The 25,395-nt window shown below is 38.1% G+C and overlaps 2 protein-coding genes across 3 annotated transcripts; one reads left to right on the top strand and one right to left on the bottom strand.

Annotated features, from left to right (window-relative positions):
- The first annotated feature begins 254 nt into the window (after positions 1-254).
- Positions 255-5,339, top strand: LOC136718332 (serine/threonine-protein kinase NIM1). Its single transcript, XM_066696029.1, has 4 exons — positions 255-676; positions 1,290-1,637; positions 2,722-2,990; positions 3,462-5,339. Exons 1-4 carry the CDS (start codon positions 541-543, stop codon positions 4,212-4,214), a joined length of 1,506 nt encoding a protein of 501 aa, XP_066552126.1. The 5' UTR covers positions 255-540; the 3' UTR covers positions 4,215-5,339.
- A 15,202-nt stretch (positions 5,340-20,541) lies between these two features.
- Positions 20,542-24,888, bottom strand: LOC136718218 (C-C motif chemokine 25). Of its 2 annotated transcripts, none has more exons than XM_066695887.1 (5): positions 24,826-24,888; positions 23,575-23,652; positions 22,656-22,773; positions 22,298-22,397; positions 20,542-22,048 (listed from the first exon to the last, which is right to left on the bottom strand). In XM_066695887.1, exons 2-5 carry the CDS (start codon positions 23,636-23,638, stop codon positions 22,028-22,030), a joined length of 303 nt encoding a protein of 100 aa, XP_066551984.1. In that variant the 5' UTR covers positions 23,639-23,652; positions 24,826-24,888; the 3' UTR covers positions 20,542-22,027. The 2 variants fall into 2 exon arrangements, with proteins under 2 accessions (XP_066551984.1, XP_066551985.1); XM_066695888.1 differs by having other exon boundaries at positions 24,832-24,888.
- Between the last annotated feature and the right edge of the window lie 507 nt (positions 24,889-25,395).

Genomic DNA, 25,395 nt, shown 5'->3' with positions numbered 1-25,395 from the left:
GCCAAATTATGCGTAAGGCTTTCCCTCCAGACAGCTCTCATTCCCAACCCCACAGAGGGCTCAGGGTGGTTGTGTAAAGCAGGGCACCAGGCTAATCTCATTGCTCTACCTGTGATTTTGACAGAGGTTGCAGTCTGATGAATAAAACTGCCACCTCTTTAGATCTCAATCTGTCTGAATGCAGTCTACCAGCAGGATTAGATGGATTGAAGTCCAAGGATCCCAGGCGCTTAGTGATAACTTCATAAGGGGGACTGGAACACAACAAGCTGTAAAACCCAGGTCAGCTGTGGAGAGGCTGTTCTAAGACATCGCTCTGCAGGGACAGTGGGACTGTAGCTGAGAAGTCTTCCTTCTGTTGTGAACCCAAAGCCCTTCATCAGAAGTATTCCTGCTGTCACGAGACACATCGCTCACGGCTATCGTCTATCCAAGGAAGATTGTGGCGGTGTGAGGGGTCTCTGAGAACTAAGTGACTGGGCTGATCCTTTTTTGAAGAGGTTTAAGAACTGAAGATCTGGCTGTGTCTGCAGATGCGCAATGCAACACTCTGAAGAGCAGAGCTTTTTGCCTTTTTCGCAGAGCCAGAGAGGGCAAGGAGATCTTACAATGTTCCACAGCCATCCCAACATGACCAGGAGGAAGAGTGTGAGGACTGGCAAGGGAAAGGTTCTCTGTGAGTAGAGGACAGCCTGCTTTGTGTCTTCAGTGGATTCTGGGATGCTGGGCAGGCATTCTTCAAATGTAAATCTGCGGGGGTTTATAATGACCATTTTAATATTCTGTACGATTATTTTAGGCAGTGCAAGTATTACTTTGACATGACCAATGAAGTGGCCAATGAGAACATGCCTGCTCTTTGAGAGTTTCCCTGGCTTCCTGGTTTAACTCACACAACGTTAATGTAGGGTGAGTTTGTTGAATTTTAGTCCTAGTCTCAGGCAAGTTGATTGAATTTATGTAGTTTGAAGATGTTAAAAGAAACATAAATCAAAACAAACACCTGCCAACATTTTTGTAAATGTTAATGAGACTATGTCCAAAATCCAGCAAAGGTAGACTCAATTAACAAATAACTGTAACATCCTCTACTCCAAAATATGGCGGAGATGATACGACCATCTGAATAAAAACAATAAAACAAAATCCCATACACTCTGCCTTTCAGGTGGGTGTGGTTCCAGGAGCAGGTTTTGGAAACCCTGTCAATAATTAAAAACTAAGGGAAGGATCTGACTTTCAATTTGCAACTTTCTCTCCAACCTCTGTTTCCCACCACTTTGTTACAGGGGCTAAAGCTCGCGAGGGGATGCATCCACGGTACAGAGACGTCTCTCCACGGATCAGGCGTGTGGAGGATCGCCGGGCGAAGGAGAGGAAGGACGAGAGGGACACCATTAAAGAGGCACTGTGCCTGAAGCCAATCCTGCTACCCCAGCAGCAGCAGAAAGACCAGCCAGAGGAACGTCCGGTGTTGCACACAGCCTTCGAGAAGGTCGTCTATGACATGACCCACAATGAACGTGTGATCAATGAGATGACCCTCGGGCGACGGATTGGCTTTTACGAGCTGCGAGGGGAGATTGGCACTGGTAACTTCTCCCATGTCAAACTGGGAATCCATGCGCTGACCAAAGGTAAGACCCTTGCTGTTTTTGGACATGTTGATAGGTATTGCCTCATGATGCAGATGAATACATCACATTTTTGAACTGATGTATTCTTCTGTATCATTTATTTATCAGGCAGTTTTGAACCCATTTACTGAGTTCCCAACTTCAACTGTGTTCAATGTATAAGCTGGATATTCTCATACATTCTTAGTGATTAAATCATCCATAGGACCATATAGGCTAACAAAATCTTTGGCTTTTCCAAGGGCTCCCCTGTGACTTAAGTACTTAATAAGAGCCTGTAATAAGCTTAGTTCATTGAATTGGACAATTCCTGAAGAAACTGCTGCAGCAGAAAGATCCTAGACTTCTGCCGATCCAGCCCAGAATTTTCCTTTTGCTACCTTAAATCTGTCTGAACTTTGTAACCTTGAGTAAAGCGTTTTTGGCTGCTTTGCTACTGTGCTATGCTTGGGCTTGACAAGAACGCATGCTTCCAAATCTCTTCACGGCCCATGTTAGACATCAAAGGCACACCTCAGTTCCCTTGAAAAGACATTAACCAGGTGTTTTACACAGCTATATGCTCACCGTTTACATGAATATAGGCAGAGGGGGAAAAAATTGCTCAACCTTAAATAAAACCAGCTGACACTTCTACTCAGTCTCAATCTGAAATCACATGCTGACAGTATGTGCAACTGTGCTGATGTTGAGTTATTGGTGTCAAGTCCTTTCCTTCTTCTTTATTCTTTATGGCTAATTAGTTTAGTTTGAAATTTCAGTCAGGCTTTGCCGGTGTTGTGGGGGTGTAAGTGGACAATGGCCTGCTGTTGACACCTGTGAACTGGTAAGGTGGTGCAGAGATCAAGGCAAAAGTGTTTGTTACTGGTTCAAGACCCAGCTCATTCTCATTGTGTAGTGGGACATATATTTTGGCAATGGGTCTTTTTAGACTAAAATCATCAAGGGCTACAAAAAGAAGGAAAGCCAGTAAGGCAAACAGTAAGGGCAACTATTTTGCATTTTGTAGGATAAGCGAGAAGATGTGGGCCACGACAAAAACCTGTTTGCTGACTGCCTTTCCTCTCTTGCTTGTGTCCCCCAGAAAGGGTTGCTATCAAAATCCTGGACAAAACCCGCCTGGATAAGAAATCGCAGAGTCTGTTTGCATCCGAGATCTCCTGCATGGAGAGACTGTCGCACCCGAACATTGTCCGTCTGTATGAGGTGCTGGAGACACTGAAGAGGCTGCACCTGGTGATGGAGTACGCCAGCGGAGGGGAGCTCTTCTCCCGGATCACCACCAAGGGGCGACTGTCAGACCTGGAGAGCAGGCTCATCTTTGCTCAGGTCATCTCGGCAGTCAAGCACATGGTGAGAAAAGTGTTTTTCTTCTACCTCTTCTGTAACTCAAAGCAAGGATTTATCCAGAGGGACTTGGAAGTTCAAATTATTTCTGCATCAATGCCACTCGTGTTAGTTTGCCCAAATGCTCTAATACAGGGGTGGCTAACCCTCGTCCTGGGGAGCCGCAATCCTGCAGGATTTCCAGGTCTCTCTTAATTACCAATCAATGGATATCTTGAACACAGGGACATTTTGCCTAATTAAGACCCATAATTGGTTCAATTAAGCAGTTAACGATCTGGATAAAACAAAAACCTGCAGACCCTGTGGCTCTCCAGGACCAGGGTTAGCCACCCCTGCTCTAATAATTTGACCTACGTCTGCATGTTTCAAAAGACCCAACTTGCATTTCTTGATAGTGTAAGGAAGTTCTACTCAGTTTGCTCAGTACTGTGCAAAGTAATGATTCCCGTTTTCGTTTTCCGATTGTTTTTACAGCACGACAACAATATTGTACACAGGGATCTGAAAGCTGAGAATATTTTCTACACGACCAGCTACTGCATCAAGATCGGCGATTTCGGCTTCAGCACAGTCTGCAGCCCCACCGAAGTCCTTTACACATGTTGCGGCTCTCCGCCGTACGCCGCCCCCGAGCTCCTTAAGGAGAAGGGCTATGTCGGGCGCTATGTGGACATCTGGGCCCTGGGAGTCCTGCTGTACTTCATGGTCACAGCCACCATGCCCTTCAATGCTGACAACCTGGGCCGGCTCAAGCGATGCATCCTGCAGGGCTCGTACGCCATCCCAGCCTACGTCTCGGAGGCCTGCCAGCAGGTTATCAAGGGCATGCTGAGAGCTGTCCCTGCCGACCGGACTTCCCTTTCCCAGATCATGAGTTGCACCTGGTTGAATGGCGTTGAATTCCCCCAGCCTTACCCCTCTTTCCACCTCACCCCCACCTACCTGACCCAGCCCCTACCCCTTGGGCAGGAGGAGCAGGAGGTGAAGAGTGCCCTGACGTACCTGGGGATCACAGAGGCCCACCTCCAGAACAACAATTGTGGAGACTCCCGCAGCCCCATCACGGGAGCGTACCGCATCCTTCTGCACCGCATCCTGAAGCGCAGGTCCGTGGAGGCCGTGGGCTACTTCGCCATGTGTCCCAACGAGTGCGTGTCCGGGAGGCGTTGTAGGCGCAACACGGCCATAGAGAAGCACAACCCATCGGCCGTGTGCCTCCTCCTTTAGAGCAATGACCCTTCCAGACGTGGCTCAAGGACAAAACCATGTTGGGTTGGTTGGGATGGTGGTTGGGTTGGTGACACAGCAAACTAACACCTATCTAAGTGGAGGACTTTTACTGGCGATAGTCAAAATAAAGTCAAACACATTGTGTTGGACTGCTAAATGAAGCGGTCTGCCTCTTGTCGGGAAATCATGTGGCCGATGTGTGTGACTGGAAAGCATAAAGCTCCCACATGCCGCGTTGCGCAGAGAACGGACGATCGACCGCAAGGTGTCCATACTAATGCACTGAAATGAAATGCTTGTATAGTGAAAGCCAACATGTAACTGTTTGTACTTTTATACCTGAAGCAGAATCTATTTTATTTATTATATATGCAATCACTAATTTAATGTTCTGCCCCCATCAAATAAATACAACAAATCTAATGAACAACAAAACATAAACCCAACTACCCTATTCTCAGGTGGGATCTGAGTGAAGATCTCTTAGTTGGACTGTAAGAGGAATTACCTTCTGAAGAGCTTGCTCTCCGCTTAACAGAAGTGACACAGCACCCCCTTGTGCTAACATCAGACACTTTATTCGACAGAAATGAAAGAATAAAGCCTTTGACTGTTTTCAACAAATGGACCCGTTTACACAATAACCCCACACAATACAACTGACTTGGCATATAGCAAGGCATTATAGTAGAGTATTATAGGTGACTGATGACAATAGTAGCGATCAAGAGTGACACCAGATTCAAAGCCAAATTCCCAACATAGATCAAAATGGTTCTAGAGTTTCAGTGCTTCTTTAACACATAAAGGCTTTCATTTTCTTCTGGATTATTGTCTATTTACTATAAGGTTTTTGTATTCTGATAAACTGTCACTGGTAATAGGCTTTACACAGAGTGCGTTTGTGTTCAGATTATCCAAACGTCTGTCAGCAGGTTTTCAATCTGGTCTGTTTCTATGAACCACTATATGTTGTGTATAAACAGTGTGCTGTAAATGTGGTGAAAATGTTTATTTTAAATAAGACCATGTTTGCTTGTTCATTGAAAGGATTTTAAAAGCTATTAACCACCATTACAACTATTTTGTAATGGAATAAAGGATTTCTACTTAAGACTTTAATGTGTTTTTTTTGTTTTGTTTGTTTGTGTAAGCAAAGTATCTGTATACTCCATGTACAGCTGTCTTTCAGTGGTGTGATCTGAACTAACATCCTTATTATTCATGACCTGACTTCATTGCCCAAGACTCACAAATACAATCCCAGTATAATCTTACCTGGAACTATGAAACGTTATTCATCTCTCTCTCTCTATGTACACTACTGGTCAAAAGTTTTCGAACACCCCCATTTTATTGAAATTTAAGTCCAGTGAATAACCTGAAATGGTACAAAGGTAAGCGTTAAACTGCCGGTTAAAAAAAAAGTTTAGGTTACCAAAAACTTGAAAAATAATGTACATTTCAGAGTTATATACTGTGTAACTACACCCTCTTAAGCATTATTTGGCAGTGTTACCCTCAGCTCCTGTGCATAGAAGTTACACTGTATTCCTACAATGCGCACATCGTTTGAAAGCTTATTCTCTTGGCTACCAGCAAATTTCATTCTCAAACACATCCAATTTACAGTTTCTGTGTCGCCCACCATCATTCACAGCCCAGGTGATAAACAGATGGTTTATATTCAGACGATCACAGATATTTGATGTCCTATTAAACACAAAGAAGTTCAGATCCAATTATGTAAAATCGTTGTGTATTAAAGTTTGCCATCTTGACATTTTGAGCTCTCTACGGGTGTGTGTTGCTTCTACCAAAATGTGGATGGTCTTGTGTTGATCAGTAGACTGTCTGGTTCCAGAATATGTCACGATTGTCAATATCTTCTGAGATTTTGTATTCCTACTCAAACCAAGTATCCTCCCACCCCCCATTTCAGAATGCGGAGGGGGAATAAAAAACAATCGTTAGAGTCTCAGCTTTCATGGGATATCAAACACTTAGCAAACACCACAAGAGTGAAGAGTACACATGGGATTAAATAGAAGCACACAAATGTTGTGCCATTTTAAGGGTACCAGAGGGGTTTGTCCACTTAAGGGGTTAAATTTAGTTAAACTCCAATTCTTTATTTGTTCTATGCTTTAATTTCAGAGTACATTGAGATATTAAACTGCATACATTTCAATAAAAACTGTAAAAAAGTGTTCTAAAACTACCTATACATAACAATAAAAGGAGAAGTAGATCCTGGAATTCAACTAAAATAAGATATAGATGCTGTAGAATTATGAAACTATGTTGATACTGGAAATTATGAACACATTTCAGATTAAACAGCCATTTTGTTCTAGTCCAGTTACCTTAAAAACCAAGTAGCAAGTCTCAAGGAGGGGAAATTCAATAGATATTTACAAAGGAAAATAGACAGAAATGTAAACTGTGGTGTCAATGTGATTTTTGGATCTTTTTGGAAGGCACTGGAATCTTTGCATTGTAAATATCCAGGTTCTTGTGGACAGACTGTAAGGGTTGTGCTCACACAAATGCCATTGCATATCATGTGGCCTAGCTGTGTGTATATTAATAAACATATCACCTGTCACCACCAGAGCCCGCTGTAGCACAACAGCTGACTTATGAAATCACACGAGTTTCTTACAGATGTCTCAGATAGTCGAGGAACTAATATGAATGCATGACGCATTAAATACATTTTGCAGGACATTTTTTTTAAATAATGGGAAATTAATGGGGCTGTATTTCAATAACTGTTTTTGCTCTCATTGACTGATTTACCAGAACATGAAGCACACTGGAATGTCAGACCTGAGTAAACATATTCCTGTGCCGAGTTTCTAGTTGACTACTAAGACTGACTGCATTCAGAGTGGTTCCAGATTGGAAGGTTTAAAGGTTTAAAGCAAATCCATAGGAGAATCTCAAGTTTTTAATTAAGTTATTTATAACTATATTTATATTTAATAGCATTCTATTCAAGGAAACAAGGACTGTGCTGAAGTGCATTTGCATGGATAATTACAGTAAACCAAATGAACACTTTTGTAATCATTTTTAAAACTTTCTAGGCAGGAATGACTGGGTTTTAAAGTTCAGGGTCAGTTTTTATTACTGTTGTTGAAACCCGAGTTGTTATTAAAACCTGTTTCTTTATGGCTGTTACAAAAATTTGTCGGACACTATCTCTGAGTTGATTCCCACATCATGTTCAATGATTGAAAAATGCTGGTAGAGGCCTATGGTTCTGTTAGCTATAGGGCACAATTACGCTCATCTCTTTCAGGTTTTTTTTTTTCCAATCTCTTTGTAATTCTTGGCTCTCTCTCCACTGCTCTTTCTAAATCATTAAAAAATGTACTTTCTGTTGTTGTGTGCGAGTTGACTCATGCATTTTTTTGTTTTATAGTTTATTGTAAATTGTATAGATTCTGCTCCTCTGTGTGCTTTTCCCCCCCCCCTCCAGTCAAAACTTGCTTGCAGGAGCTCAGTGATGGGTACTGTATTGATAGATTTTAGGAATCCATGCCAGTGAACAGTACAGACTTGAAATCTGCCTCTTTGGAAAAGTATCTGCCGTCAGAGCTGACAAGGGAGAATTTGCTGGAAGGAAAGTGAACTTTTTTTGTGTGTGTTTTGGGTTTTGTGAACTGAAAAGGGGAGATTTAAAACCAAAATGTTGTTGGGAAGGAGTCTAACAGAAAGTCACAGCAACATCTCCCCCTAAATCAGTTGTTCCCAAAGGGTGGTTCCTGGACCAGTTTGAGAAGTTTGAGAAACAACTGCCCTAAATTATTAGAGATTGGGAACACATTATAGGTCTATTAAGCCAATTACTTGCTCAATTATAGGATCTCTGATCCTTGTGGAGTGAAAGGCATTTAGGTGTTAGTCCCAGATGCTATCTAAATTGCTCAGTTTATCAGATTGGTGGATGGGGAAGTCATGTGACCTGTACTTCCTGTACCTTCTGGTTTAAACAGGAAGAGGAAGCCAGACTCATGCAGAGTGGAGTCACAAGAGAGAAGACCATGACAGAGGTGGAAATGCCCTACCAGGTATTCCCAATGAAAGGTCCAAACCGAACAAAATACATTTAGAAAATCAGCCACTGAACATTGTTACCCAAACGTTGTTGGCAATGAGAGCATCTAAGCTTGGCCTTTTGTTTTGTTTCTCTGCAGACAAAGTGTCTACACATGTTAAGTGCAGGTTCTTTGCAAAACCTGCAGTAGAATCTACCTTGGTTCTGGTATCATGCGTTTTCCATTTAAAGTCATTGTTCATAGTGTTCCTCTCTGTGATTCTCAATGCATATAACTCCTATCAATACATTGTTATGATGTACTGGTGCCCCTTTCTGTATCCGTCAGCATAAAGCCGATAGGGAAGTGTGTGGGTGAAATTTAAGTGGAATTTAAGCAGGATTATTGCCCTTTATGTGTATTTATCATAGTTGGACATGTCCATCCTTTAGTGGCCTCTAAGATGCTTGCTGTATTGGCACTAGAGGAGGTTTACGATACAGTGAATTCCTAGAGATTGTTTTCGTATCGTTTGAAAAGATCAGTAATACCCTTTCATGAGTCACATTAGCTTTTTTGATGTTGGTTGAGCAGTAACAAGCTTCTGCATGTGTGACAAATAGTTACCTAGTTTACAAGATAAACTAGTTTAAACAGAACAAACTAATCACAATATAAGACCATACAATATAACCATACGTGAACCAAACACCAGTACAAATACAAAAGAACAACAAAATAGTGCAAAGTAAAAAACAAAACCAATAACTGAAACAACCCAAGTGTGAAAACAGCGACTGCTTAACATCACTAAAGAGAATAAAACATTGACCTCGTGCAAACAGCCACGATCCTAGTATATACATGTGATTTAACAGAATATAATACAATACTTAGGCGATGCAGCCAGGCTTACCAGCAACAGCAGAAACCAGCACTGCTAGAGGCCCCGTGTACAGCGTCTCTCGCTTAAAATAACAGCAAGTTTAAACAGCAATAACTTGACAATTAGTCAATTAAGACACCGTTTGAAATTAGGGAGCAATGCATCAAACTGAGAAACCCTATTAGTCTTAAACTGTAGCCACCTGCTACACATGGTTTGCTGTAGTTTATGTTTTTAATTCAGCCACTTTGTGCAGCATCTGCTCTCTCTCCAAACACCCAGTACTTCTCGTAGTGCTGCCATATATTGAATTATTTAATCCTGGCTAAACTCTCCTTACAAACGAGGCATGCAGGTTTTAAACTCTGCTCCACAAAGGGATATTCCCACTCCCACCTTTCCTGAAACACTCTACCTTCCTTGTCGATTTTTCTTTTCTTGGGTATTTTGAGTTGAGTTTATTGCAGATCACTGAAAGCACAGGAGCGCGGACAGTAACTCAGCCTATGATTGGCTGTTAAAACCCTACCTCATGCCTCGCAAGGGCAGATGGGAATTGTAGTTTTCAATTGTAGTTGATACACCACCTTTGCAGGGGCTGGATTAAAACCATTGGGGGACCCTATTCGGCCCGCGGGCCTTGAGTTTGACACGCCTGCTTTAAAACCATACGTGCCTGTCCTGAATCTAGTCTTATTCCTTTCCCAGTCTACAAATGACTTTCACCGCACTAGACTCCAACAGTAACATCAGACAGAGGTGTTAATAAGACAGATCTGTCAAAGTGTCAGCAGATGAAAGGGGAATTTTGCTAATTACCTTTTAGATACATTGAAGTCAATTGCTGAAAGGCATCAAAATAAACTGGGTCATGATGCTTGCTTCATAATGAAAGAATCTTAACCTTAATCCCGGGAGTTTAATAGGTCTGGTAGTGTGAAATTGGATTAAAGGTCTTCTGTTTTAATTGTCTTTGGTGATGCGCTTTTGGAATTAAACGGTCTGATGCTTTTTATGCTGAATATTACTAACAAAAACAAAACTGCCGGTGGCTAATTATATGACTTATAACGCCATTACTCCAGTAGTGACATAACGGGTTTCTGTTTCTCAGGTTTATTGACTTTCATGTTGGCTTTTATGAAAAGGCATTATAAACTGCTGTCTGGGTTAACAGCGAACCAAGAAAATCTAATGAAAATCTGTGAAAATCTAATCTTTGCAATAAATACTTATCAGTAGATTTATTATCCAGATTTCTGAGGCTTAGGTTGTAGTTTATAGGTTTATTGGACTATAATAAAAACTGGCCTTTTAAGAGAAAAATGAAACATGTAGGAGGAACACCATAAAAAGTACTTTATCTGTATATAGAAAGCAGTACAATGTAAATTTGTCTGGCAACTAACCATAAAACAGCCATCAACCCATGGAGATCAGCAATTTAATGGCCCTGAGATTGCAATTATGTTCGAGTTACACAGATAATGCCTTCAATAGCAGCATCTCCTAAAGAGGCCCTGGTGATACTTCAGTATCTTTTTATGAATCGAATATTTATTGTCACATGTCTCTTATCTAATATGCTGCTAGTTAATGAGTTCCACTTTGCCTCAGAATAATACTCCCATTGACAAGGTGTCTGTTCCTTCATGTGATATCTGTTGTGTTTCCTGTTAAAATCGTATGTAATGGTTTCCAGAATAGGGGTCCCCTTACTCTTTACACGTGTCACTCAGATATGAACAACATTAAATCACTAAGCCCCACATATTCCATAAATTCTTGCGTTTCAACTTTCTGCTTCTTTCTAACTATGTGTGGGTAAAGAGGGCAGGGTAGCACATCTAAATAGATTTTCATCCTTTTTTTGAGTAGTCTGCCAGTGATTTCCACTAGTGTGAATCAATGACGCAAAGTTGGATGTGCAATAAGGAGAAAGATCCAGGTAAGTGTGTAAAATGCCTGTGAATGCTCTAAGGTCTGATCCCTTCTGTCCAGACTGGAAAATTAATGTTAAGAACTCCAGTGGCCAATTTACTCCTGCGAAACTGATCAGTTTGAATGTAGTGATGCACCACATTCATTGCAAAAAGTATTAGACTGTAAATGGTTCCTGCATGCAGAACGATTCCTGTAGGTTTCCATGACTTTTGTGCAGAGTATGTTTGTTCCTCCTAGGAAACATCTGTAACAACTTGGTGCCAAAACCTAATTATAATATATCATTAATGCCAGATGAACGCCTCCCCTTATAGAATTGTGCTTTTAAAGAATGCTTGTCACAGATGGACCATTAATCATTAAGCCTTTAACGTAACAGAGTCCCACGGCACTATGAAAAACGGTGTAAATGAAATGCAAATATGAGCGTTTGCTCGCAGCTTTATAGTACAGCTGAACACTGATTCTGAACATTGAACACTGAAGGTAGTTGGAGGTCAATGTAACTTATTTACTATTTGTTTGCTTTCTCTGCTCCAAGTTTAATGTTCCTAAAACTTTGTTTTTGGGCGACACACATGCAGTGATTCTGATTGGTTGGGGACAATAAATAATCAGACCCTTATAAGAGGTGAGCACAAATGAACATTTAACCATGCAGGTTTAAAACTGTGACAAGGTACCCATATTGTTTTAAAACTTGCACTCACCCACCAATTACAAATTCCAATCCTGATTTGCAAAGGCGGCTTTGGGTGATGAGAAGCCCCTGCCACAATGAAAACATGAAACAACGTGTTTCTTAAGAGGATGGGTTGATGTCTAATTTAATCAAGGCCTTAATATATTTTTGGCACCTCAGACTGTTTATTATATAAAACTGGAAGTTCTATAACTTGTGGACCTGTTAAAATACAGGTATCTTTATGATCATTAATTGTTTGTCTTGGTTTGAGAGTTTATTTTTGTATTATATCTAAATGTGCATGTGTCTGCATGCATGTGTTTTTTTTTAATGTGGTTTGAGGAAAACATGAATTTAAAGTAATATATTCAGCATGCATGTGAATAGGAAACAAAAGCTTGGAGGATAAATTTTTCCTGGCAGTTCAAAACATTCTACTATGTATTTTAAGTGTGCACCTTGCATTTTTCTGATAATTACTGGATTACCCTAAACTATATATATGAAATATCATTCTGGGCTGATTTCCAGCCTTAACCACAGGGCAAGTCCAGTCTTAATTTACTACAGTGCTGATCTCAAAGAAAACCGATCAGATTGTTGAAATGGCACACATCTGGAACAAGTTATTTTTGCTTATTTGCTGACCTTTCCCCAAAAAATATACACGTACACAAACGCACATCATAACAAAGCTAACATGACCTTTTTTGTTAGTGTGTATATGCCTAATTCTTGTCAGCTCAAAGTAATTGAATCAATTTGTGCTTGTGTCTGTGTTCGCATACATGCATGAGCTTGCGGTCAAACACGCTTGTGGTGAGTGTTCAGAAGCCTAAACGCTACACCTGAGTCTGATCTGTGTGTTTCTGTTCCCTTGTTTCAAAATTGTATTAAATATATGTATATATATATATTTTTTTAAAGACAAGATGTACAATTTCAGGTGAACAAGTTTGGGCAATGGCAGCTGCAGAGTTTAAGTCAAGGCAAATAAGCTTTCAAGGGCATTCCTATTCCCTTTCCCTTCCAAATCAGAGCAGGAGATTTCCAACAAAAGTATTAGCATGGATACCAGAGAGAGATGGCAAAGTGGCTCTTTGTTCTTATTCTCTTATTGTTTTGTTTTGTCTTGTTGGTTAAGACAACACGAGGGCTATGAAGTGAACTGTGCCAAGAAACAGGTCTGGAGATGCCGACAGGGAAAGATGGCCTGCCAGGGACACCAGGAGAACATATAGGTTGTGAAATCAGCGTGTTGAGTGAGAGTTACTGATATTTGACACTAATGCGGTGCCAGAATGAATCTGAGTGGAATGCGTGAGAGGGCCTTGGATCTCGTTAACGCAGGACAGTGTGTTCATTATGGATCTTCCTTAACTCACTCCATTAATGAAGTAGTTGGCTAAGATTCCTCTGTAAAACTTGGCGTTGACAGAGCTTAGTAGTCCCTAAAATGGACCCTACCATTCATTATTTCTAGGAGTATGGTTAGATTTCCTTGTGAGGGTTTAAACTCAAGCTTAATGACTGCAGAGGAAATCAGTTATTCATTGTGTCCCAGAATTCATAGCAGAATTATCTGGTTTTTATTTTTGTATTGTTATACTTAAGCTCCAACGATGACTTGAAACCACATTTCTGTCCCACCCCTAAATTTGTCAACATCTGTCAACATCTGTGAGGTTGCTCATTCATACGATTCTAGTTAAAAGCTTTTAGGTGTAAAACCACGTTCCCAAGCATTCCAGCAAGGACAGATAAGGTTACACTTACATAATAGCAACATGATGAATAATTGACTGCTTAATACAGTGGCTGTGTGCATTAAATCGTGCACAAGGAAGATGAGTTGTCATACGACTCTTGCATAGGTGTCAAAGTATATTTTGATGCACAAGAACATTGAAAAAGCAATATTAAACTTTCAATTGTCTGAGTATTCACCGTTTGAGCCAAGACTTCATCTGAAACCTGTAAAAATATAAAAAAGGTTAATTGTTTTGTGTAACTGTGCATTTTCTGGTTTTGGATTTCCTTTTGTAGATTCAGAAGGGTCCAGATTATAATATCAATAATAACAAAAAGGATCAGCATCGAAATGTAAAGGAAAAATGGGAAATTGGAAACTTTGAACCTTGCAATGTCAGGAGTTGACATTTCACCAACATCAGAGCTTGTATTTAATTTTGATATTGAATTCTATTTCATGTGTGAAAACATCTTAAAGACTGGATGCATCAACACACTGCTATTCATATTATTAGTAGTAATTTCACAATATCTGTGAACTTGTTTTGCTGATGTTGAATAAGCTATGAAAACAAAAGCTGTAAGATTACCCAACAAACCTCACTTCAGTAATCAGCCAAAGCTTGTTCTTGAAACTTACTGTTCAAAGCACATTCTTCTGTTAGGACGTACTGCTCTCATTTAACAGGATTCTCAGCAGAAATATCTAATTTCCACTGTACTAATGTAATTGTGCCATAAATATTGCAGTTTCTGGAACATATAATGACATTTGACTGATGCTTAATAGGTGAGTCAACTCCAGCATCTAGGTGTTTATTTTAACTGTATGTTTTCTTAATTATAACAGTGCACCCATAAAGTAATTTAAAAACTGCTAGGGGCTTTACTGATGCAGATTTCTTTCAGATAGAAAACAATCTCAAATTGACTTAGTATGACTTTAGTTATACCCACGATTACCAAAAGAAAAGCACTGAAGAGGCAGTAATTCAACGTCAGAGTGAGGTTTTGTTTTCACTACTTTAAATGTAAAATAAACCTAGCAGAACCACTTATCTTGACATACAATAATTGCAAAAAGGTATAGGGCTACACATACAAACAATCGTGCTTATGTAATATCAAAGCTTGCTATGGTTCTTACTTGTAAAATATAACTTATTAATCACTTAATTTACTATCAACAAACTATGATCAATTCATCATATTTTTTAATGCGTGCACTAATTATCCTAAGCTTTTCTTTGACTGTTTGAATCAAACACAGGCATGAAGCCAAGCAACCATCCACTTCTCATCCCCAGTCTCTGTGTGAAAGTTATAAATGAGGTTCTGCTAAATTTTCCTTCAGGGTTATCAGCACATAGAGCATTGTATGCACAGTAAGCATCTCTGGATGGGATTTCAAGATACAAGTCGGGACACGTAGCCGCTCACTTGATGTCTTTTTATGAGCTTGTTGAGTACAACTATACCCACTCTTCTGTTTGACTGACTGAAGTGGTAACAAGGTGATTGTGCAGATTCACACCTTTGACTGAACCATATGACTTTATGGGACTTATTTTCACTCTGCTGCCAACATATGATCCACATCAACCGTTGTTTGTGGGCGATATTGTGTGATGCAAGACGAAGATGATTACGAAAGTCAACATCCTCTACCCTGTTAAACTTGAAGCCTCGTAAATCTTTCCTCGGCTGGGATGATGCTTCAGAAAGTGGAAAGCATCCAATTCTTGAGGGCTATTTAGGCATACACAATGACAACTTTGCATATCTATGATTTGCTCCTTTTTGCCCTCAAATATCCATGTCAGGTTTATGACACCTCCTAGAACCTGTTAGAGATTGAGTTTTCCTATGCCAGGTGGATCCCAAACTAAAAAATATATATAATTCAGTAAAAATATGAATACTTTCTTGAGAAATCTAGGTTAAGAGCAGATAGGTCATTCTTTATTATTTAAATTTATTAGAGAGACATTGGTGGTTAGGGTTTTGAGCAAAGGTTCCTAGACTTTGGCGTGTGAAACCATTACATACGTATGGGAAAAATAGGACCAAAGGTTATGAATCCCATTTTAAATCCCAAATTATAACCATAGAAGAATAATCAATATGTCTCAAATAAAAATAAAAATTTGGAAATGTCTTTTAAAAGGCACTGGATTTAAGAGATTGTAAAATGTATAATTAATTCCTCTCTTCTCATGTGGTTTTATCACAGCAGCTGTGAAAATAAATAGCTCCAGATATATAACCAGCTGTGTTTGTAACTCAGCATTGTAACTGACATTTTTTGGTGTTATTTAGCCTAGGCTGACAATATTTTTTTCTTTTTCTACCTTAGTGTGTGCTCTGGGTTTACTAGCCTTCCAGAAGTTTCCTCCTGTGAGTCACCAAAAATTGTATCTCATAAATCACAATGTTAACTGCTAAAATGAGCCTTAAGTGTCAAACCTGACCCTTGTGATAATTGGTGGTAGTACTAGTGGTAAATCCACAATGTCTGTGGACTTTCCTGTTGAATAAGCTGTGCAAATAAAAGGTGTAATATTATCCAAGAAACCTGTTCACTGTTTGGAAATCTACAGCCAAAGCTTGTTCTTGATAGTAAGTGTTCAAAACACATTCTTCTGTGAGCACGTACTGCTTCAATTTAACATGATTTTGAGCTGAAATATTTAATCTCATTTATACAACTAATCTAAGGATGCCATAAATAATGGAGTTTCTGGAACGTGTAATGACATTTGACTGATGCTTATAGGTGAGTCACCTCCAATACCTAGGTGTTTATTTTAACTGAACGTTTTCTTAATTATAACGGCAGTCATAAAGTAATTGAAAATTAGCTTTACTCATGCAGATTTCTACAATTACTACAATTTAACCCCATGCAACCTGGTCTTGTGAGTCACCAAGAAGGAATCTCTTACTTCCCATGTTACCTGCTAAAATGAATCGTAACCCTGTGTCAAACCTAACCTTTAGGATAATGGCAGGGATGAATTCCATTGAGGTCTAAGGTTTACTACTTTTTACTAATGACTACTTTAAAGGAGGGACTGGGTTGCAGTGAGGTGTAATTAGAGCAAACAGGTCAAGATAGGAATGAGCTTATTGGTTTTTTTACAGTTATAATTTGATTGTAGTATTTGAATTATTCAGCTGAATTTCGTAGCAGAATTCAATTTATTCAGATCATATTAGACTTGCATTTTGCTTTGGGATGGGCTGAGAACTGGAGTCCTCCATAAACTTTGGGTCAAGGTTGCATTTCTAACCTTGACGTTGATTTCGACACCTGTAGCTTCACACTGGGCACAGCTTCAAATTCTGATGTTATTCTTAGGCCTAATCGGCTTGGTATATTATTGGTGTAATAGGGTTCAGAGATTAGAATCAATATTTACAACACTATTTGATTGCTATGTTATTAATTCTTAACTGGTATTATCTGCCAGCTAGGATGGTAGAGAAAAAAATACAATACAATAATACAATACTTCTTATTCACTTAATAATTTATCAATAATAAATGTTTATTTTCATAAAACATTTAATGGGGGGCATGTGTATTATGCCTTAGTTAAGCCTTGTACCAGAATGCAACGGCTCTAACTCATAAAATTCTCTTTCCTCATGGGGAGAAAACAGTGTTATGGGAAATCTAAAACCCCTCTTTCTTTAAAATGTTTATGGCAAAATACTAGAGTGCAAATGTTATTCAAAAATGTGTTCTCATTTTGATGTTACTTCTTATGCTCCAGAAGCTTTTAAGTATGTAAGGGAAGTTTCCAAAGACTTGGCTTAAGATAGATAGCCTGTCCCTCCGAGCAGAAATGGCCAGGGGCCCGTCTTACCTGCCCCTTTATATAATGTGCCATTGTCTTTAGAGAGCCCCTGTTTGTTGGTGGGATTTTCAGGTAGCATAAATGCAGGCTTCAACAAGAGACTTTAAAATAATCGTAAAACTGTAATGTTTCCTAATCCTATATAACGATTGTATATTAACTTGTATGTATGTATGTATGTATGTATGTATGTATGTATATATATATATATATATATATATATATATATATATATATATATATAATGTATGTATTTTACCCGCCTTCAAACTCAGTTAAATGTGCACAGAAAATACGGAGTTGAATAGCCTGTGGCACACAAAATTATTTAAATCGAGAAAGCTGTTTTAGAGAACACAGAAATTGAGCATGTCATAGTAATATTGTGTTTTCCAAAAGCCTTTAATGTGCACCGACATTTATATATAGCAGACCTTGCCCCTGCTGTTTCAGTAACAAAAGGCACATTGTTGCACATGGTCTCACAGGTGAACAATTATATTCACTGAGAAAATGTACACCTCCAGAGTTGTAAAAAATATTTGCAGACAGTTTATGACAGATTACAGTAAAGCAACAAAGATAAGGAAGGTTAATGATAATACATGCTTAATATTTGGATTTCGGATGGTTGCCTGTCTATATAAGTTGTGTTGATGTAGGTTGTAGATGTAGATGTTTAGGTTTTTTGTGTTTTTTGCTTTTGTTTTTAAAACCACCGCTTTGAAAATGTTAAGTTAAAATGGTTAAATATAAATGTAACTATCTGGATTTCTTCCATGTTTTTGGCACTCTCTTGTTTTATAATCTGTAAAATGAAAATTATTAAAAACAATCTTAACAGATAAACGAATTCACATTTTTATGAATAAAATCTGTTGTGTTTTAGTAATAATACTGTAAGAGTATTGATGTTTGCCAATCCCAAATCACAATCTGAAAGCTTTAGATTAAATTAGAAAAAGACTAAACCAATTACAAATAAAAATTTAATAACTCCACAAATGATCTCCACATCAGTAATGTAAAGCCTCAGATCAAGCTACACTGGTATAGGGAACTATTCGATAATTTTAGCTGGGCTTTATTTGCAAGCTTAAGAGTGGAGTAACTTTAAATTTTTTGGAAAGGATGAAAAAAGATTGGAAAGTGATTCTGCTAATGTGAATGCCTTTGTACGCAGCCTGGGAAGGTAAATGAGAAAAATAAGTATATAGTGGGAATGATGTAGTTTCTGGTGAGATTGATTTAATATCTTGTGCTCACAGTTTAATATCTTGTGGGAATGATTTAGTATCCCATGTGCAGGATTTAATTGTTTCGTGACACCATGCAAGATATAGATTTTGTAATTCTTCCTCGCATACATCTGTATAGGGCACATAAGTAGAAATACGAAATCACTCCCACGAGTTAACTAAATCGAGCGCACAAGATACTAAATCGTTCCCACGAGATATGTATTATTCCTCTCATGTCCCTCCCTGGACTCCATACCTTTCTGTGCATTTGTGTACGAAATTATGTATTTATAGTTACAAACAAGCAAGGAAACAACATAATTTGTCATACGATCAACAACTTTCTCATGAGTTTGATTACAGTTCTGTCCCAGCTCCCAATAGAATAAAAGATAGGTCGCAGTTATCAATGTAACGTTGTGACAATTTGTTGACAATGTGCTGCTTATGTGAAATTGTCTGGAAATGTCAGGTTGTAGCCTCGCATTGTATTAATCTTTGTAAGCACAAAAATAAAGTTGATGCATTTCTACGAACATTGATTGACAATACTGGAAAATGGTGACAATGTGAAGTGATAGCGGGACAACACATAAATATGTAAAACAACTTCAAATGCAGTTATATCAAATGGAAAACTATGACAGGTGGCTTCTTCCTACACGTGTCTTCATTAATAAAAAATGCAACTGAAGTTATTTTGTATAAATAATATTAAATTCTAACACCCTGACATATTGAATTAGTACATACAATATATACAATTTATGTTTAAGTTTCTGTATCATTGCTGCAGTATTATGTCTAATAGAATAAAGTCAACAACATTGTATAAGCAATGCAACAGTTAGGTGCGCCATTACCGAACCACAACCTTATGTTCTAGAATGCTGTGATAACACTGTGTGATAATGTTCAGAGCTGAGCTGTAAGGTAGGCATAAGAAACCCAGGCTGTATTTGAAACCACATACTACATACCAACATTTAAACTGAAATTTAAATAGAAATGTTGGTATGTAGTTTGTATAGTATGGGTAGAATGCAGCCCCACTCCATACAGACAATAGTGATCATACATAAGCCATACATTTTCACCTTTTTTATTTCCTAGTATGGGTTAGACATGTCACTTTTAATTTCTGCATTGATATATATTGAAAGGTTATCTCAATTAAAGTAAATTAAGTGCTGTTAGTTTTGCGAATGTTTATAATGAAGCTAGTAATTTGAAATATGTATTTGTATTTACTGTTTTGTTACGCAGTGTATAGCAGACTACCGGCATATTACTTTGTTTTCCATTATTGCTGAGCCTTTGTAATGACGTTGCCGATTAATAAAATGTGTGTGAAAGTAAGATAATATCGTCCAGCTGGATTCATTCGCAGTTTTCTACACTACTGACCCGAGAACTAAGTGTATTTGTTTGGCACACATTTAAAGCATGCATTACCAGAATATGGAGATTAGAACCATTGTTTTGCAGGAAGGAAGGAAGGAATGTAGCTGGCAAATAATATAATATAATGAGTAATATTACGCGCCACATTTTGGGTCTATTTTTTTTAATAAGGTGGGAGCAATACATGTATAGATAAATGGAAAATATACCCAGTGTAGATAAGACTTACACCTATATCACAGTGACTTAAACTAGAATGCAATATGATAAGAAACTACTTTTTAATGAATGGTGGTATATTTACTAAGGGATGAGCCAGATGGGGGGGGGGGATAAAATAAATGCTTGATTTTCATCCATGTGGCATTATGTGCTCAGTGTTGTATAATACAACATAAATGATTCATATGAAATGGCAACAAAGCTTTCGATTGCTTAAAAAAAGGAAATTAAAAACTCAAGAGATTTTTGTGAAAACAATTCAGAAGATACGGCTCACAGGGTAATTCACAAAAGTTAATTTTATTTTATATGTATACAAAATATATTTTGCCACAGAAAAGATAAAAAAAGCTTCCAAAAACAAAAGCTGCACCATGGTGGCTCAATAATAGCAGGCACTTGAAATCATTCACAAGCCATTCATCGAGCTGCAGTGGTTCCAATTACAATACGTCTCACACAAACATTCTTCCAAAACATCACACACTGTTTGAAATGACACAAGTTCAATAGTTGTATATCACAGACATTCATTTCAAAGAGTAGCAATAAACTCATAACAGGTTTTTCACATTCTGTCCATTTACATTGTTTTTTGCTTTGTCAGTACAAGATTGCAAATAGTAATAGTCTATATATTTATTTACATACAGATTTTAATGTAGCAAGTGCGCTTAAACCCATCTGCCCCAACAACAATTGATTATAGATTAGCTGCCAACTTTTAAAAGCTTCCAATAAAGCACAGTAAATCCATAAAATGTACTTGCAGTACTTGTAAGCTATTCATACATTCAAGATGAGTATTGTCCTGCGTGTGTGTGATTAATTTACTATTTCCTTATTACTGATTTATATTACTTTATATCACAAGCAAAGACATTTTAAGATTGATTTCCAGAGATTTAAGAATTGGCGTGAATGCTGGACAAATGGATTTATTAAGTGGCAATCCATACATAATCAGCAACTTTATTGACCAGTTATACTTGGTCCGATAAACCAATAAAAGTACTTTGGTGTTGGGTGATAATGCAATATCAGACTCACTGGATCAATATAAATTACGTACTAGTTCAACACCATGGAAAATGGAGCATTGCTATCCAACCCTGGTCCTGCTCAGGTATAATGAATGTACAGTTTAGTAAAGATGGCAATCATTTTGACTAAAGCAGTAATGGATTTGATTTTGGAATATTTGTTTTTCATAACTAGCAGCCCATAATCACGGGTCTAACAGGTCTAAATCTGCAGGAGTACTGAAAACTGCATTAACCCCTTAAAGCACCCACCAGAGTTCAGTCTGTTTCCCATTTAAATTGGACACAAACAAAGAAAATAAGAAAATAGATATTTGAAAACTAATATACACTTCATTCAAGCTGAAATAGTTTCACATTCAGGATACATGTGGACAAATGCAAGCATACTTTTTCTCCAAAGCTTGGAAAGACCCTTTTTCAGATATAGATGAATATATGTTTAGTGTGTATGCAACAAAACAAAATTGTATGCAAGATGTATCTGCCCTTCTAGACAAGGACCTTGTATGATTCAGATGCTTTGTAATTGTCTGGATTATCCATTGTGCTGGGCTGGTTACCTCAGCATGGCGGATCGCTGAGTGGCGACCAGGTGTATTGACTCTGGAGAAGAAGTTCAAAGTGGGTCAGTTACTCTCAGTACAATCACTATTGCTGCCAGGAAACATTGCTGAAATAATACTTGGAGAAAGGGACCATACAGGCTCCTACTTCCGCCATTCTATAAGTTTCCGGATTTGACCTGCAAAAGAAAACAAATGTAATATTTTATAACATTCTTAATTTTTATTATTTCCCAGTAGCATTGACATTACTGAAAATAAAATCTACAGTTTATTTTTTTTGTGTCTTCCACCTGAATTAATTTGAATTCTTAGTCATGTAATGTTTAGAAATGCCCTATAAAACTTGCTGCATTGTGGCCCAAAATTCTAGATTTGTGTTTGTGGGCATGATGCGTTCTCTCCCCGCAGAGAGTAAAATCACTCACTTTTTTCTCCTTATTTGCCCTCTTAAGTCGATTAATTAACATATTTGTCCAATGGATTTTGGGGTCTGCACAGAAAACCTTTCCATTATTCCGGATAAACCTGTTAAAGATACAAGAAAAGAGAAGATTATATGGAATCATGCTGTTCCCAATTCAGTCTTGTTTTTCTATTTTGCATATGGCAACCAGAGTTTCAGGTTTCATAAACTTGTTTCCCTGATGCAAACTCAAGAAGCCTATTTGTTCATTTTGGAGAAAGAGACCCTTTTCAAATTGCCATGAAAACCCAATATTGAAAGATCATATACATTTCATTAATTTAAATGTGAGCAACTGTGGCTTCTCTTTGGATACATACACAATGGCTCGAATATTGCAGGACCCATCCGTTTCCTGTATACGGTAAGCAGTCACAGTCTTGCGGAGGTGTCTGGGCACATTCCTTACGTATTTCAGACAGCAATTCTCATAGGAACCTGAAACAAACCAATGCTTTGTCAGTATCATAATCAAATGATAACTGTCTCTGAACTGTTCATTGTATATGGAGCATTTGAATCATTTGAATCGCTGTGGTTGGTGTAAATGTTTGTAAAGTATGTGACCTCAGAGACAATTTAGAACAGGTTTAATCAAAATTTCACACTGTATTTATCACAGGTAATCCTGGACTTCTGTAACCTTTACGTTTTTGTTTTGTTTTGAGACAATCATGCTTTCAATTTTGTGCTTTGATGTAAGCTATAATTTTATATTGCAGAGAAATTTCAGATGGCCTAAAAAAGTACTTTTAATTTCCCAGTCCAAATTTCTCTTCTTGATGGTGTCTGTGAGAATGACTTTGTTTTCAAACTGAGTCATTAAAGGTCTTAAATCATTCACTAATTTTGCAAGATGAAAATGCTGCAATACTGTGAAAGGTGTCAGATCTTGTCCCTGTGTATGCAAGGATCTTTAACAAGATGCACACTTCTACACCTGCAGTTAATTTTACATTTCCTGGGCAATCTCTATCCTGAGATGTTGATTTGAAAGTGCTGATCCAGAGCAAAAAGTGACAATTTGCGAGTTTGCATGAGACAAAAGATGTCAAGGTGTTAACATGAAGTAGTAATCGATTAAAAACAAGCTATATCCTATATATGCTCCTGCAGTCTGTTCTTTCAATATATTTGTTTAATTTATGTATACCTCTACTCACCAGCCTAGTTCATTTCCCTAAAGTTTCTCTTCCTTTAGGATTTTTTATAAGTTTCATACCCATCATTGGTACCTACCTTGTGCCAGGCTGAGATACAGGCATGTGAGCAGCAGAAGGAAGAAGAAGGCACTGTACTTCATGGCGATTGGATCAACTGCAAACACAAACAGAGATCTTCAGTCAGCTCACTTTGGCTTGCTTTACTGCAGATCTTATCTGCATCTCTGGCAATCAACCCTGTGTATGTGTGATATCTTTGACCCTTGGATTAAACACTTGCAAAACTGCCAGGATTGTCCAGGGCTCGACTCAGGCGCCTGCGAACGGCTGGATCAAAGTTGCCGCTCGCCCAGAATTCTGTCATAAATTGGGGATTAAAGTTGACACCCGGCTACCTTCATATTACAACATATTACAACCACATCAGACAACATTAGTTTGTAAGCATAAATAAACCTGTTCATAATCTCTATTCTGAATGGTATCTAACTGCACCTTCAAAATGTACTACTGTACTTACAAGCAATAAATGCCTTAATTAAAGTGTATACAGATACTCTTCTGCTAGTCTCAATAGATATAGGTAAATTAACTGTAATCTTTAACTACTTTCGTGTTGTTTGGAAAGAACTAATGCAATTAGTGGATTGTGGTTAGGGCTCTGGACTCTGGAGCATGGGGTTGTGGGTTCAATCCTAGGTGGTAGCACAGAGGTTGTACCCTTGAGCAAGGTGCTTTACCACCTAGATGGCTCTGGTAAATGCCCAGCTGTATAAATGGGTAAATGTACAAGATAATGTGATATCTTATAACAATTGTAAGTCACCCTGGATAAGGGTGTCTGCTAAGAAATCAAGTAATAATAATAATACTTTGCTTATCAGTTAAATAACATTTAACAGATATCATTTAACATGGAAAAACTAAATGGTGAAACTAACTACAACGTACAAAATACAATTAATACAACAAAGTATTTTTTAATACTACCTATGAATTATTGTATAATTAATCAGTGCCCAGAAGCAGGATTTTCAGTATTTTACTGTAAGCTATTGCAATCACTTCTTGCTTAATCAATGCATGCTTTATGGGTATATATTATTCTACTGCAAAATGCCTACATTCTTAATTTATTTATTACATTCGATATATATATATACACACAATTTAAAAGCCTTTAAACTGTTTTCAATCAAATTTAAAAAAACAATCCAATTTCATCATTTCATAATAGTGCGCAAAACAGTTTTTCTCTGTAGTTTATGAGTACGTTTTTTCCTTGGAGAACAGTTGCATAACTACATAAAGAGCAATATGTACTTACAATTACCTAGATGCAGATGTTAAGTATCAGTCAGTGTACATCAAATTGTCTTCTCCTTCTACTTATCCCAGAGTCTGCACTTTTATATAACAGACTCCAGTCCCCCTCCCACACATCCCCCTCCCCCAATTATACCTGTTCACACCCACCAACTCCCCCAGCCTTGCCTGTGGGGACATTTTATATTTCATTTTCATTTCTTTGCATTCACAGGGCTCAGTTTACAGTCTCTCCCTGTGTAAACAACTGGTGCTCTGCTCATAATATAATCACGTTTTAGCAATGCAATCCCCTGCAAATGCATAGCAGTGAAGCCAAAATACTACATGGCAAATTGTGATCACAGGGAAAGGATTACTACAGGATAGACTTTGGGAACAGGGAGCCGTGTAGTAGAAACACCTTCTCTGGAGAAGATGATCAAAGTGTATAATGACATAACCACATTCATAATCCTTCATAAATATTTTGCTTCATGACATAACAGGCTTGTAAGTATTCTTAACACTTGCTATAGCCCTTGGTTGGGGATAGAAACAGAGTTAAGCTTAAGGTTAGGGGATAGGTTCA

This window comes from Amia ocellicauda, chromosome 22 (genome assembly GCF_036373705.1).
Source record: "Amia ocellicauda isolate fAmiCal2 chromosome 22, fAmiCal2.hap1, whole genome shotgun sequence".
In the NCBI taxonomy this organism is placed as follows: domain Eukaryota; kingdom Metazoa; phylum Chordata; class Actinopteri; order Amiiformes; family Amiidae; genus Amia; species Amia ocellicauda.
This window is presented reverse-complemented; position numbering and strand designations above follow the sequence as displayed.